General features: G+C 43.0%; 1 protein-coding gene across 3 annotated transcripts in view; it reads right to left on the bottom strand.

The window, feature by feature from the left end:
- Positions 1 to 233: 233 nt before the first annotated feature.
- The window catches only part of PLEKHA2 (pleckstrin homology domain containing A2), a 57,871-nt gene continuing 43,761 nt past the window's right edge, over positions 234 to 14,343 (bottom strand). For all 3 annotated transcript variants that reach the window (XM_047717143.1, XM_047717142.1, XM_047717144.1), the window contains 3 exons: positions 12,908 to 12,971; positions 3,608 to 3,685; positions 234 to 3,185 (listed from right to left, as the gene is read on the bottom strand). In XM_047717143.1, coding sequence (XP_047573099.1) covers positions 2,823 to 3,185; positions 3,608 to 3,685; positions 12,908 to 12,971 — 505 coding nt within the window. In that variant the 3' untranslated portion in view covers positions 234 to 2,822. The remainder of the gene's footprint in view (positions 3,186 to 3,607; positions 3,686 to 12,907; positions 12,972 to 14,343) is intronic.

Below are 14,343 nucleotides of genomic sequence, written 5' to 3'. Positions count from 1 at the left end.
ATGCAAAAGGTCCAACAATGTTTTCGTACCACCAACGGATCTTGAGTAAGCAAATCCTTAAGTTCTCAAGAATAGGGGATGGTAAAGAGTTCAATTATTGGGAAGACCATCTGTAATACTGTTACACAAACTGAGTCAAGACCATTTCGAAAGTCTTAGGAAAACAGCACAACTCAGAGAAGGATTTTATTCCACAAAGAAAACGCAGTACCTTTTTGGTTCTTCCCCCACCCCCCAAACTCAGATTTATTCCAAAACCTATACATTTAACTAGTAACCTATACTGCTTCCCTGCCCTACTTTTTCCATCTGGTTCCATACACATTTAAAGCCAAATGCTTTGACTATATATGCACTATCTTTGGCTCACATGCGCAGTGACATTAAAAAGTTGTGATGTGAAATTGGCCAGAAGGTAAGAAATATGGACACAAAAGGAATTCTGAAATAAGGTTTGGGAATGACAATCCTTACAGACTCCACTGAAGATAATTCTATTTATCTGGTATTGGAACTACATTAACAATGTTCCCATTTGGTATTCCCAAATATTTGCCAACTAGAGTCCTTGTTTTCCCCCTCTTTCACAATAATAATATAATCTAGATTTATAAGTATGTTTAATTTAACACATCCTAAATAGACCCTACTGAAATAAGAAACATATAAGCTTACTATAATGGCCAATTAATTGAGCAGTAGTATTCTAGCAGAGAGTTTATTTAACAAAAGAGAAATGGGTACATTTTCACAGCTTAAACACCAAAAGATGACAGCTTACATGTGTTAGGGAATGTTTTAAGGGATCTCCTAACTTATTTTTGTTAGTGCAATATCACTTATTTTGTGCTTTCTTTGATCTATCTAGCCAAAGAATTTTCTTGAGGAAAATCTGAAGACAAAGTGAGAGACAAAGAGCTTTAAGAATCTGAAATGCCTACTTATCAGGCTACTTAAAGCTGTAACCTTGGTCATCCATAAATAACTAACTCTCAAGCCACAAATTTCTGATGACAAAAGTCTACAAGAGTCTGCAAAAAAGAGGACAGAGAGAGAGAGAGAGAGAAATCCAGTACTACATGTCTTTTCTACCAGAACCACTAGGCCAAAGAATTTAAGTGAAAAAACAGCTTCAATGCAGTGCAGTCAAGAAAAGTTCTCAACATGACATAGACTTCAAGGAAATTACACTGCCTGGAAGGAACAAAGATTTCTCTCATGCCCCTAAAGATTTCTGATGACACGTTTTTGCCTCTGTATTAGATCTAGACATAAGGAAGGAGAAGGGATTGACTTAGGTAAAAATGCATCTCTTGGTATCTTCCTCTAGTCATTAATTTTTAATTTAAAGCTAATTAACTGATCTAGCTGATAAAAGACATAGACAGAAATGAGTTAGTTTTTCTTTCCCTTTAGAGAACCCTGATAAGTTAACAGTTCAGCACGTAAGTTGGACAATTCTCCCAGGGACCCTGGAAATAGTATCTTCTTGTCAAATGAAAGAAGGTACACCCAAAAATCTGGGTGGGAAGTGCCATCTATGCTCTTCTACCTGGGAAATCTCTAGTCGGCAATGCAGAGCCTCTAAATCAATGTTACTATGCAGAGTTTCTGTTTTACTAAAAATATAAATACCTCTCAAGATTATCTTTGTATCTCTTCATTGTTAAATACATGGAACCTTATTTAGGGTTACAAGGTTTGATCATGCAAGTCCGCAAAGTTTCATTCAAAGGGCAACAGAAAGAGTAGAAAGAAAGCAAATCCGCCAGGGTTTATAATATACAGCACTTAAAATTAGACTAACATCAGCCCACTGAAGAAAGCTATGAGGTTAAGGATTCAAGAAATCTGTCCTGAAACAGATCTTTTCTTCTGTCTGGAAAACACGGATCAGAAAAGTTTATCTGGATATCCATCTTTTCCCAGGACCTATTCTAAAGCAATTCTAACACTCTAAGATAGAGATCTGACCTCTCACACAAGGGAATTATCCTACACTTATCAACCCTCCGAACTTCCAAATAATGCCCTAGCGATGGAAATGTCTGCTCTATTCTCAATAGTTGTGACTTTTAACACCGATAAACCCATCCCCAAGGCCTGACACAGAAACTGGGGGGCAGGTCTGTCACTCACTTTGACATTATTTGGGGTAATAGACAAGAACAGAATAATTCCCAGAACTGGCTGACCCACGGAGGTGGAATCTTTGCCCATACCTTCACACGAGATCCCTATTTCTTCCCCTCTGGAGGTCCCCTGGGAGGCTCTACCCTCGTAGACATTCTGAGAGCTACCTGCCGGCCCCCAGATTTTAACACCTCCCCTCAGAATGTATCCCCGGCAAACCAACTGGGTTAGTTACAACCTTCCTACTTCACAGTCAGACCTCAGCCAATAAACAGGAATTAGATAAACCAGAGGACTGGCCCAAGATTCTGTGCCTGGCCTGGGAAGTAAAGGAAGAAACTACAACTAGGACGAGGAAATACAACTTGGTTGGGGATGAAATTGTACTCCCAACCTCCTCTGACCAGGAAGATCTTAGGGAAAGTAGAGGCAACCTGCTCTCTACTGAGTGTGCTCACAGGTCTAACCTAGTTTCCAAGTTAAATACACTTGGAAATATTTAAAAAAATATTTTAAAAAATATTAAAACAAAACAAAAAACCAACAGGCCAGCTGGATGGGCCCCTTCCACCGAGCCTCCACAGGAATATGAGTGCCAAATGCTCTCTGACTGTCCTCCAAAACGTAGGGAAACTGAGTGATGGCCGCCTTTTCTTGAGTCCTCCCCCCTCCCAGGACACCGTGCCCTATCACACATCAGAAGTCCGTATGCTCTCGTCATCAAGGCTGAACAGAAATGGTTTCTCCTTGGGGTGCTGGGGCTCCGACCTGTGCCTTATCCGGGAGCTAGGCAACACCCCAGAAGTACTGCTCTCCCCAAGTCGAGGCGTGAACAAAGAGTCCCCAGGAGTCTCTTCAGCTGGAAGCAGCTTGTCCCCAGCCTGTGGGACAGGGGTCCAGGGTTGCCAGGAGGAAGCCACAGAGGGGGCTTTGCAAAGAGCTTTTTTCTCTTCCACAAGTGGCCGCCCCCTGCACAGGACAGAGTTGGGCCCCCCCGAGAGGCCGGAGCTTCCAGAGCGAGTCAAAGAAATGGATCTAGAAAAGGACATATCCTACAAAAATAAAAGGGAAGGGGGAAAAAAGGAAAATAAGACCTTTCCTGACAATGTTTATCCCAAAGCCCCAGGAAGAGCCCCCACCCAGGATCACCCCCTCATAGGTCCAGGGCACTTGTCTCCAGAAATCAGGTCTGACCAACAGAATTCACTCCAGATATGTCAAGGTCTGCCTGGCAGGGAGACGGGTAGAACACATCACAGACTCTGTCTCTTTACCCAGCCCTACCTCACCTCTTTCCAACAACCAAAAAAAAAAACAAGCAATTAAACTTTGTGTAAAAACAAAAACCAGTAGAAAGAGAAAACAAATATGACAGCCCGAGGCTTCAGCTGCCTCACCAAATAAAACCTGCCCCTCAGAGCGACTCCGTCTCTTAAGTTGACAGTGACCATGTACCAGAAAGAAAGTGACTTACTCTGGGGTGGCACTTGAGGGCCTGGACAGCTGCCCCGATCTCCTTAATCCAGCTGTGCATGTCTTCTGGACTGTCCGCCTGCAAAACACCCACAGCACTTAGGGAGAAATGTTTGGCACTATGATTTCAGCTTGCAAAGTCTGTGATTCAATTCTAAGTTTATAAAATCACACCATTAGAGCTGGAAGGAGCCCAGAGACCATGTCGTCCAGTGGCTCTGACTTATGAGGACATTTGATTACTGAAAACTCATATCTGACACCCCATAAATAAAACAGCTCCAAGCAGAGCTGCTCTGCAGCGAGGCAGAGGCCGTCCCTGCTGAAGCCCCTCACCCTGTCTGGAACACAATGGGCTTCCACGGAAAAGAAAAATGAGGCCCAGAAAGCCAAGCTCAAGGCTTACAGTTGGTCTAGATTCCAGTTCTCCTGACTCCCAGTCCAAACACCTTTCTACCACAGCCATCCAAAGAGAATAATCCCTTTTTCAACTCCAGTCCTGCTAAAGCCAAACCCTCTGCAAATCCTCCAAGATACATATTATCTCCAGGAACAAGGCTTCGCTCAGAGCACAAGCGACCTGGGTCTGTCTGGACTCCATCCAGGCCTGAAGAGTCGGTAGACGCAGAGCACCAAGCTTACCCAACAAGAAGGGCACTGCTGAGCCTTTAAAAAGCAAAGCCCCCAGAAATACCTACCGACCCCAGAAGGGGGCAGCAGGAGCTCTGTGAAGAGAGGAAGGAAAATGAAATGGCCAAGCAGCAGCAAGTGGAGCTGGAGCCCTCAGAATTCTCAGGGCCTTCCAGCTTTACAGTAGTTGAGTTTAAGGGAGCCTAGCAAACGCTTGCCGCGGCCTACTCAGTCTTAACACGTGGCATCGGGGCCAGGCACAGAGATGAGACCAAGACCAAACCCCTGACCTCCAGAAGTTTCCCTTTGGTAATCTCTCTCCACGCCCTGTGCCTTCCCCTAACAGTCTTACCCCAAATCACAAATGTTCATCTCTGTGCCTATGCAAGGTATATGTAAATGCCACCCTCCTGCCTGCAAAATTCTCCACATAGGCCCCTTACTTTCCCCATTCCCCCAGATGATTCTTTCCTATTGCACTGTGTCAGAATAAAACCACAACTAGTTTTTTTTTTTTAAATCCTCAAAGTGCCGTTCTGTCACCCCAAACAAACCCTCATTAGTTAGGTGTGTGCAGAAGACACTTAGAAAAGAAATGGTTTCAAGGGTGCCGGGGTGGCTCAGTCAGTTAAGCCTCTGCCTTCCGTTGAGGTCATGATCAGAGTCCTGGGATCGACCCCCGCATGGGGCTTCCAGCTCAGAGGGGAGTCAGCTTGTCCCTCTGCCTCTGCCCCACCCTCACCACCCACCCCCCAACCCCGCCACTTGTGCTCTCTCCTCTCTCCCTCTCTCCCTCTCTCAAATAAATAAATAAATAAATGGAATCTTAAAAAGAAAAGAAACCGTTTCACATGCTGGCATACTGGATTAAGTGGGTATAAAAACAACCTGAACATTTCTCTCACACGTTAGAGCTGCAACTTCACCTCTATTCTCTCTCACCACCCCAACCCCTGGGCTTTTCCCAGTTGTGTCACATCCTGGTGATTGGTTTTCCAAGAAAAAGACAAATCCATCCCTAGTTCAAGAAGATAAACAGGATGAGCCGTCCAAGATTCTTCCAGAAGTTATTTTACTAATCTCAGGGCTAGCCTGTTCTACTGGTGAGTAGAACCACTGGGAAAATGCAATGAACCCATTTAGGTAAAGCAGTTTGAACAGAAAGTATTAGTTATTGCTGTTGTTATTATACGAGGGACACAAATGAAGCCTTAAATTCTAACATTATATATAAATTCCAACAATATATATATGTATATGTATATTATATATACATATTAATATATAAAAATTAAATTCCAACATTATATACATAATGCATATAAATAAATATAAAATAAATAATATAAATGAATGTTATATTAATATATCAATGTATGTTTATTATATAATATATAAATATACACTATATAAATATATAAAGAAATTTATAAAGTCCAACACTATATATATATACACATATATAAAATATACATATTCCAACACCATATATATATATATATATATAAAACTGGCCTCTCCCTGAGATTTTTGTTTGTTTGTTTCCTCATACTCAAACCACAAGTAATTCCTGCCTAAGAATCAAATTGTCCAGATGAAATAAGATAACCTACTTGGCTACTTTGAGTTGAATTAGATAGAGGTAATTAAATTGTCCACTAGTAGAAAAGCATTTCTCAAAGGTTTTCCTTCTAGGGAGACAGCTGATCTGATAGGAAGAAATGTCAGAAGACCGGGAGAGATGGAGATGAGAACTGAGGGAAAGACAAATGTCTTCCACACCATACAGGAGCTCTGGCATTTTCATGAAACAGACCACACGATCCCCACAGTGATAGCTTCCAGGGTATGAAGCTACTTCAACCCCCACTCCATAACCCAAGCACAACACAGCAGCCCCCATGTCAAATGTTGCCTTACAAGCCACAAGCCAACTGTCTGACTGTCCTTTGAGACCCCACCAATGCCCTTGTACATCTCTCCAGGGACCCACCACACCGAGAGCCTAGCAGTCTTCACCCCAGCCTCCATCTAGCAAGGAGTAAAAGAAACTAAGGACCACCTGACTTAACACCTGGGGAGTCAGACCCAAGAATCAGAACCCTCTAAAACACATTTAAATTGTTTCCAACTTCCCTATCATATAGGTAATGCTGCTATTCATAACTTTGTGCACAAAGGTTTGGGTTTTTGGTTTGTTTTTTTTTTTTTTTTTTTCATTTTACCATTCTTCAGCTCCTAGGAAAATTACTAAAGAATATGCATTCTTTTAAGGCTCTTGTTACATCTGGCAAGAGAGACTTCTGGTGACAAATATAGATTTCACTTGTCACCAATATATTATTTTATTAGGTGCACCCCAGCTAGAATTAAGTATTTAGGGTGTCTGGGTGGCTCAGTGGGTTAAGCCTCTGCCTTCAGCTCAGGTCATGATCCCAGGGTCCTGGGATCAAGTCCTGCATCAGGCTCTCTGCTCAGCAGGGAGCCTGCTTCCCCCCCACACCCCATCTTTCTCTCTGCCTACTTATGATCTCTCTCTCTGCCAAATAAATAAATAAAATCTTAAAAAAAAAGGAATTAAGTATTCTAAATTTTTACATCTTTGCTAATATCATGGGCAAAATAATGAAATCTCTGCCTTAAAAGATTTAGTAATTAAAGATGGAAACGGTTTGCTAAGTGTATTTTTTCCCCAGTTCTCTAATCGTGCTTAAGGATATTTCCTGTCAGATAACCGTAAGAGTTAACCCAACCAGGAGGATAGTAAGAGTAGGCATTAGTAAGCATTATTTTAATGTTTAACAAATGTCATTTTAAAATATTATCCAGGGGGTGCCTGCGTGGCTCAGTTGGTTAAGCATCTGCCTCTTGATCTCAATCTCACGGTTGTGACTTCAAGCTCTACATTGGGCTCCACACTGGGCGTGAAGCCTACTTAAAAAATAACAAAATAAAATATTATTCAAATAGAAAAGCAGATAATGTGATAAGAATGAGAAGAAACAGACCATCATTTTATTGAGATCACAATTATAAACTCTATTTGTACTTTTAGAACTGGGATTCGCTGAAAACAAACATATGGCATATGTGTATGTCTATCTTTAATGGGAAGCTTGGGCTTAGCTTTCATCAAAAACCCAAAAAGATCTTAAAACAACATCATAAGGGTGAACAACAACAACAACAAAAAAAAACAAAAAACAGTGCTGAGTCCACACACCCTATGATGAATTACAAAAAGTCTAAAAGATGCTTAAAATTCAGCAGAACAAAAAGGGAATTGCCACCCTCATACCTTCATCTCTTCCTGGCATGCTGAAGTGTGTGCATTTGTTTCTGGCACTTGGCTGGAAAGAAAAAGTAGGGTTTCTGTCCTTGAGAACAGTTTTTCAGGTGAGATGAACAAAGGGTATTAAAAGGAATCACAGCAGCCTGCGGTTTATTGTAGTCCAATGAGCTTTTTTACTGAGGACCTACTCTGAACCCAGTACCGTAACAGATGCAATGATTTGAAGCAATGAATTCCAGAGGTCATCAGTAACAAGCCTCCAGTACCTACTGGGGTGGCTTCTGCTGCCGCTGTCCAACATTTGTAGGATGCTCCTTCTCCATTCTGTTCTCCACCTCTGCACTACCCCTCCTTCCCTAAAATTCCCTAAAAATCCCTCCCCCTCCCTACCTAATTCTGTCTTTAGACACAGCTCGGCCACATCCAATTGTCTAGGCTGTGCACTGCATAGTTCTAAGTGTTGTCATTCACCCTATAGTCTAAATTAAAACAGTAAGTGTCCAAAGAGTTCTCTCCAAACACTCTGCAATTCACTTTGGAGCCCTCTTAATACTACTCTTAATCCTGACACAGCGCCTCCCCCCATTACTACTCTTATTCTGACAACTGGGCTTATGGCAAGTTACCCAAACCAGGCTGCACTACATTTTTCATCTGGAATAACTAAATCCTCCAACCTAATACCCCGACCTTCTATGACTGGGAAATGGGGAAATGGTGAACCCTGCATGCCTTGTATTCCAAGGAATGAAATCTCATCTTGAACCCTTGTCCAGGACTGAGAACCATCTACGGGCTGATGAGTCTGCTGACCTCCCAAGCTTAGATACCTGATTACTGCCAGATTCTGATTCATGGTCACCCTGATCCACCTAACAGCCAGTCCCCTAGCTGTTCTCTCCTGGTCACCAATGGCCACACCCTCTCCATCTTGGGCTCTGCACTGAGCTTTTATTTTTTATATACTTTTTTTCCTATTTAAATTCCATTAATTATATATATAAAGTATTATATTATATATTATATATATAAAGTATTATTGGTTTCTGAGGTAGAGGTCAGTGATTCACCAGTATTATAGAAAACCCAGTACTCATTGAATCACATGTCCCCCTGAATGTCCACCACCAGTTACCCCATCCCCCCATCTACCTCCCCTCCAGCAACCCTCAGTCTGTTTCCTATAATTAAGAGTCTCTCTTATGGTTTGTCTTTCTCTTCATATTTCTTACCAAGCTCCTTTTAAACAACGCAAGTGAGTAGGTCCTTCCTAATCAGTTCCACAGTTCACCAGATTTATGATCTCGAACAATTTACCTTCAGACACTCCGTCTCCTCATCTGTAAAATGGAGATGGCCTCAGAGATTGCTGAGAAATTAAGTGATATGTTGCCTGTAAACTCCTTAGCACTGTGACTGTCACAACTGAGTGTCCAACAAATGGTAGCATCCCAGGGTTCAAATTATACGTTAAGTGTGACATAGAAGGCATATGTGACAGACGGTAAATGACCAACACGTCAGCAGTTGAAAGCCGGCCCCATTCTGTCACCCAAGCCTCTGTGCCCTGCCCAGGAGTCTGTTTGCTCTGCCTCAGCTCCCCTGCCCTCTGGTCTAGCTTCCCCAGACACCGAGCATACGTGGTTCTTTCCGGCAGATCTACCCAACATACACTACGAAGCAGGTCAGAATGCCACTGAGGCATGGTGGCGAAAGCTGCTGGCACCAAACTGTAGGAGTAGTCATATGCTTTTACCTTTTGCATGAAAAACAATTTTTACTTGGAACAAATGACTGACAAACAAACTTACTCAGACTTGGGCATATGGTGGACCCTATCTCAAAAATGAATGAAAGGAATCTGTTTAGTCAAGCAAAATCATGAAAGTATTTTTTTTTTTTTTTGCAAATGATGAATTTTGAGTTTTCAAACAAAATTAGAATTCCAAAATCTGGTATCGTCCTCCATAAGCTTGACAGCTTTCTGTACTTAATGACTTTGTTGATGATGAGCCTTGTGGTGATGTTAACAAATGTGATTTTTTGATATTACATCATAAAACGTGTCAACAGGGGCGCCTGGGTGGCTTAGTGGGTTAAGCTGCTGCCTTCGGCTCAGGTCATGATCCCAGGTCCTGGGTTCGAGCCCCACATCGGGCTTTCTGCTCAGCAGGGAGCCTGCTTCCTCCTCTCTCTCTGCCTGCCTCTCTGCCTACTTGTGATTTCTCTCTGTCAAATAAATAAAATCTTAAAAAAAAAAATAAATAAAACGTGTCAACATTTGGAAGATCTGCATACCTCAGTGGGACCACTATTTTCCCAATGACTGGTGCACACAGTTACAAAATCATGCATTGGTAAAAAGGATCTATTCAAAGTGTAACATTGACCAGTGGAGTTTTGTATAAGAGTATGAAAGTTTATGGGTATTGAGATTGGCTCCCAATCCACATAGCACCTAAACATTAAGAAAATACCATTTGTCAAGTTTTGATATAGAATCAGAAAAAATATCCACAATTATCTGAAAAAGCTATTAAAATATTCCTTTTTTCCAAATACATATCTGTGCGAGGCCAGATTTTCTTCATACTCTTCAACCAAAACAACATATGGCCACAGATAGAATGCAGGAGCAGATATGAGAATCCTGCTGTCCTCTATTAAGCAGACATTAAAGAGATTTGCAAAAATGTAAGAAAAAAAAATGTTACTCTAGTTGCTTCTTGTTTTAGAAATATACCTGTCTTTCATAGAATATTACTTGTGTCAACATAAATGAGTTTGTATTTGCTATCTGACAGTAAATTATACATATTCTTAATGATTTTTACTGTATATTCTTCTCAATTTTCTGTTCTCTTTTGAGTTAGGGGCTATAAACAGACTTGTCCATTTGCTCATTTGTCTACTTCTGGGTGATGCTAGTGTTCTTTTATCCCAGAAATGTGGGAGAAGGCAAAGGAGGGCAGAAGGGATGGGAAGCTTCTGGTAAATGTGCACATGCTTTGTTCAAAAGTGTTTTGAACATTGTTTTTGGTTGGAGTTCATGTTTCCCAAATCATTCTCTCTCATACAATGCTCTTTCCCAGCATAATCTTTCCCCTGACAAATACTGATTTCGTACCACCCATTTGTCAGGCACCGTCCCTCTGAGGACCTTCATAACATGTCAACTCAAATGTCCCACAGACACTGTCAACTCATCACCCCCAACACAGAGGCTGCCTTTCCACTCCCCAGTCCCTCCTCCCACGCTCTGGTCTGAGTGACGACTGCCGAGGCCCAAGCCAAACACCCTGCAGTGTCCTTACCTCCCCTGGTTCCCCTCACCCCATGTCCAACCCACGACCAAGTCTCAGAAAACATTCTTCAATAGCTTTTAAACTGTCCACTTTTCCCCACATGCTCGTTCAAGCTTCCTTCATCCCTGACCCAAATTACAATGACAGCGATGGCTCTTCCTACCTCCTGTCACCTGTGTCTATACCGCACTGGGCCTGGAAACTCCAACTAGCACACCAGTAACGCAGACGGGTTGAGGGATATCACCTCCATTCCAGAGATGAGGAAAACAAGGCTCGAAAGTCAGATCATTTGCCCAGGTGGTATTTTTAAAAGGCAGAGCTGACTGGGCCCCTCTCCTGGTTCTATCTCAAGCACCCTAACTTTCAGGACAAAGTACAAGCTCTTTAACAGGGCCTGTAAGGCAAGAGCCCTCTGTATGGGCATGCCAGCCTTCCATGCACTCTGTGCTCCTTTCATCTCCAGGCTCTTTCACACATGCTCTCCCCTCTGCCTGGGCCAGTCTTCCCCCAACTGGTTTGGTTTAAATGTGTCTTCCTTCAAGAAACCTCCCCTGACTCCCTGAGACAGAGAAAGCACCCTTCTTATGAGTTCCCGTGACAACCACTGCTCACTGTAATGGTAGCACTAACCACGCAGGTTTTTTTGGTTTTTGCTTTTTTGTTTTTTATTCCCTCAGCTCCTTTGGTGAGGTTGTTCCATACTCACAATGCATTCAGGTTTCTTTTGTCATCATCAGCATGCTGTGCTGGAATTATCTGACCTCTGAAGTGATTTTTTAAATTCACATATATTAAAGTTTTCTACTCTTTACTCTCACCTGTGCTATAAAATCCTGTTCAGGCATCCACCACTAAAGTATCATACAGAATAGTTTTGCTGCCCTATGAATCCCCCAGCATTCATCCACCCAGCACTCCCTCCCCCACCCCATCACACTGTTTTAATCGCCTTTCTGCTTGACCATCTCTCTCCCTCTGGTTCAGGATCTGTTCTGTTTAACAGTGGCCCCAGTGTGGGGTTAAAATGCCTGGCATTCTAAGGATACTCTGAGTATCCCTGTTAAATCCAAGAACTGGAAACGCTTCGGAACCCTACAGCCTAAACTTCGTCCCCAAATGACAACGGAACCAGCTCTAACAACCCCAGCAATGCTATCCACAGCTCCCTTATGCTCTCTCTTCCCCAGCGGAGTCCACGGCTAGTTAAGGCTAACAGCATGTCTGCTCAGCCGGTGGAGGGGGGCGAGGGCAGGATCAGCTCAGACGGGTCAGGATTATGGAGCGGCTGCCCAAGAAAGGGAGGAGGGGGCCCCATGGAAGGGATGGTACTTAACGGGGATTGACATTTGGAACAAAGAAAGAGCACTGGGAACCCTGAAAAGCCTTGGCTGCGCAGCCCCACATCTAAACCAAAGCCCTTCACGGCAGTCTGTACCCTGGAAATGAGATATTATCACGACGCTGTATGGAACAAGGCATGTTCGAGGATTGCTAAGCAGGCTCGCGGATGGACTTGGCGTGGAGAGTCTAGGCCCTGCTTGGGGATCTGTGTTTCTCGCTCCTATGATTTGAGAAAGAGCTGGGTGAGCTCCAAAGCCGTGGGAGGAGGGAGAAGCTCCAGAGAGCTGAACTGTCAGAGCCCAACAATGACTTTCTCTGTGCAGCTGGGCTTTGCACCTGGTGCCTGCACAGAGCCCTCTGTGCTTTTGTCCTTCCGCACATAGAGCTGTCCACAAGGCGGGGCTTTATAAATACTGTCCAAAGGAGAAGTGAAACCACTGGCTAGGTTCTCCTTTTCTCTGCTTAGTTGGCTCCCCAGCAGCTGAGAGCAGCTGGTACGAACTCGCATTCCCCAGTTCGGAGGCTCAACCTGCTCTATTTTATGGTTGGGAAGCTTCTGGCAAACATCCTGTTTAGAATAAAATGGGACTCAGACTGACAATCGGGGGCTAAATTTACCACCTAGAAACTTCAAACAAAATAAAAGAGAAAGCAGAGGAAAGGGCAAGACCTATCAGTACATCATTCACAGAGTCAGAACACCAAAGTCTTCTCAGAGTAGGCTTTTTACCTGTATGTAGAAGGTCCTGGAGCTTGTTATGATTTCAAACAGGTTGTCCCTCATTAAGAGATCACTAGACAAAGAGAAAGAAAGTTACCAGGCATGCCCGCATGCCCGCACACACATCGAGGACTTGATTCATCCTAAGTCAAGGCTCTGTATAAAGGGGGCTCCCAGGTCATTCCTCCTCCAGTCTCTGCCTCAAAAACCACAAGGGGGTCTCCTCTAGCTTCACTTTCTACGGGCTCTCAGGCTTCATCATCCCCATGGAAACCCCACACATACACCCCACCACCAGTTCTAACAAGATAAACTCCTTTCCCTCTAAAACCGCCTGCCTAATATCCACCACATCCCATAACACCTACAGTTGTGAGGAGAGGGGTATTTTTTAAATAATTTTTTAAGGATTTACTTATTTATTTGAGAGGGAGAGAGAGCACACAGAGGAGGAGCAGAGTGAGAGAGAATTTCAGGCAAATTGCACCACGAGCTGGGAGCCCTACTCAGGCTCCATGTGGGGCTCCACACAGGGCTTGATCTCATGACCCTGAGATCCTGACCCCAGCCAAAACCATGACTCGGACACCTAACCGATGAGGCTACCTAAAACCCCAGTGGGGTTTTATTTAGTGGCTAAGAAGTACAGTTCTTTTGTGCAAAGTGGTTTTAAGTGTTTTTTTTTTCAGGGTCAAGCAGATGAACATTGTATTGGTCTTACAAATATGTAAATATAACTAATTATATATCACTGTAAGATACTATTTATATCAAAATATAGGGAGAGATATTTGGCGTGTAACATTTTGTTAGTTTCAGATATGTAGCATAATGATCCAGTATTTGTATAGACTGTGAACTGATCACAAGAGGGCTAGCTGACATCTATAACCACACATAGTTACAAGTTCTTTTTATCTTGTGATGAGAAGTTTTAAGGTCTACTCTCTCAGCAACTTTCAGATGCACAATACAGTATTATTAATTATAGTTATACTGTTCATTACATCCCTAGAACTTATCTATTTTATAAATGGGAGTTTGTACCTTTTGAACCCTCTTCACCCATTTTGCCCATCCCCTACCCCCCCGCAACCACCAATCTGTCCTTCGAGTGCTTTCCTGTGTGTTATTTCATCCAATCCTGACAACAGTCCAATAAAGAACTTAAGATTTTCCCTACCTTGTGGATGAGGAAACCCAGGCTCAGAGAAGTTATGTGACTTGGGGCCAAAGTTAGCAAACAGCAGAGCAAGGATCTGAACCCAGGTCTGACTCCAGAGTCTATGCTTTTAATTATTCCACTACCACTTGCTTCTACTAAGGGAACCAACTCATTTCTAAAACCTTCCTCCCCACAAGCAGCCACTTTATCAGCTTCATGAAATTCCTGCCCTGTGGGGTGCTGGGTGGCTCAGCTGGTTAAGCATCTGACTTCGGCTCAG

This window comes from Lutra lutra, chromosome 2 (assembly GCF_902655055.1).
Source record: "Lutra lutra chromosome 2, mLutLut1.2, whole genome shotgun sequence".
Lineage (NCBI taxonomy): Eukaryota > Metazoa > Chordata > Mammalia > Carnivora > Mustelidae > Lutra > Lutra lutra.
Note: the sequence above shows the minus strand (reverse complement) of the source record. Positions and strands in the feature narration are given on the sequence as shown.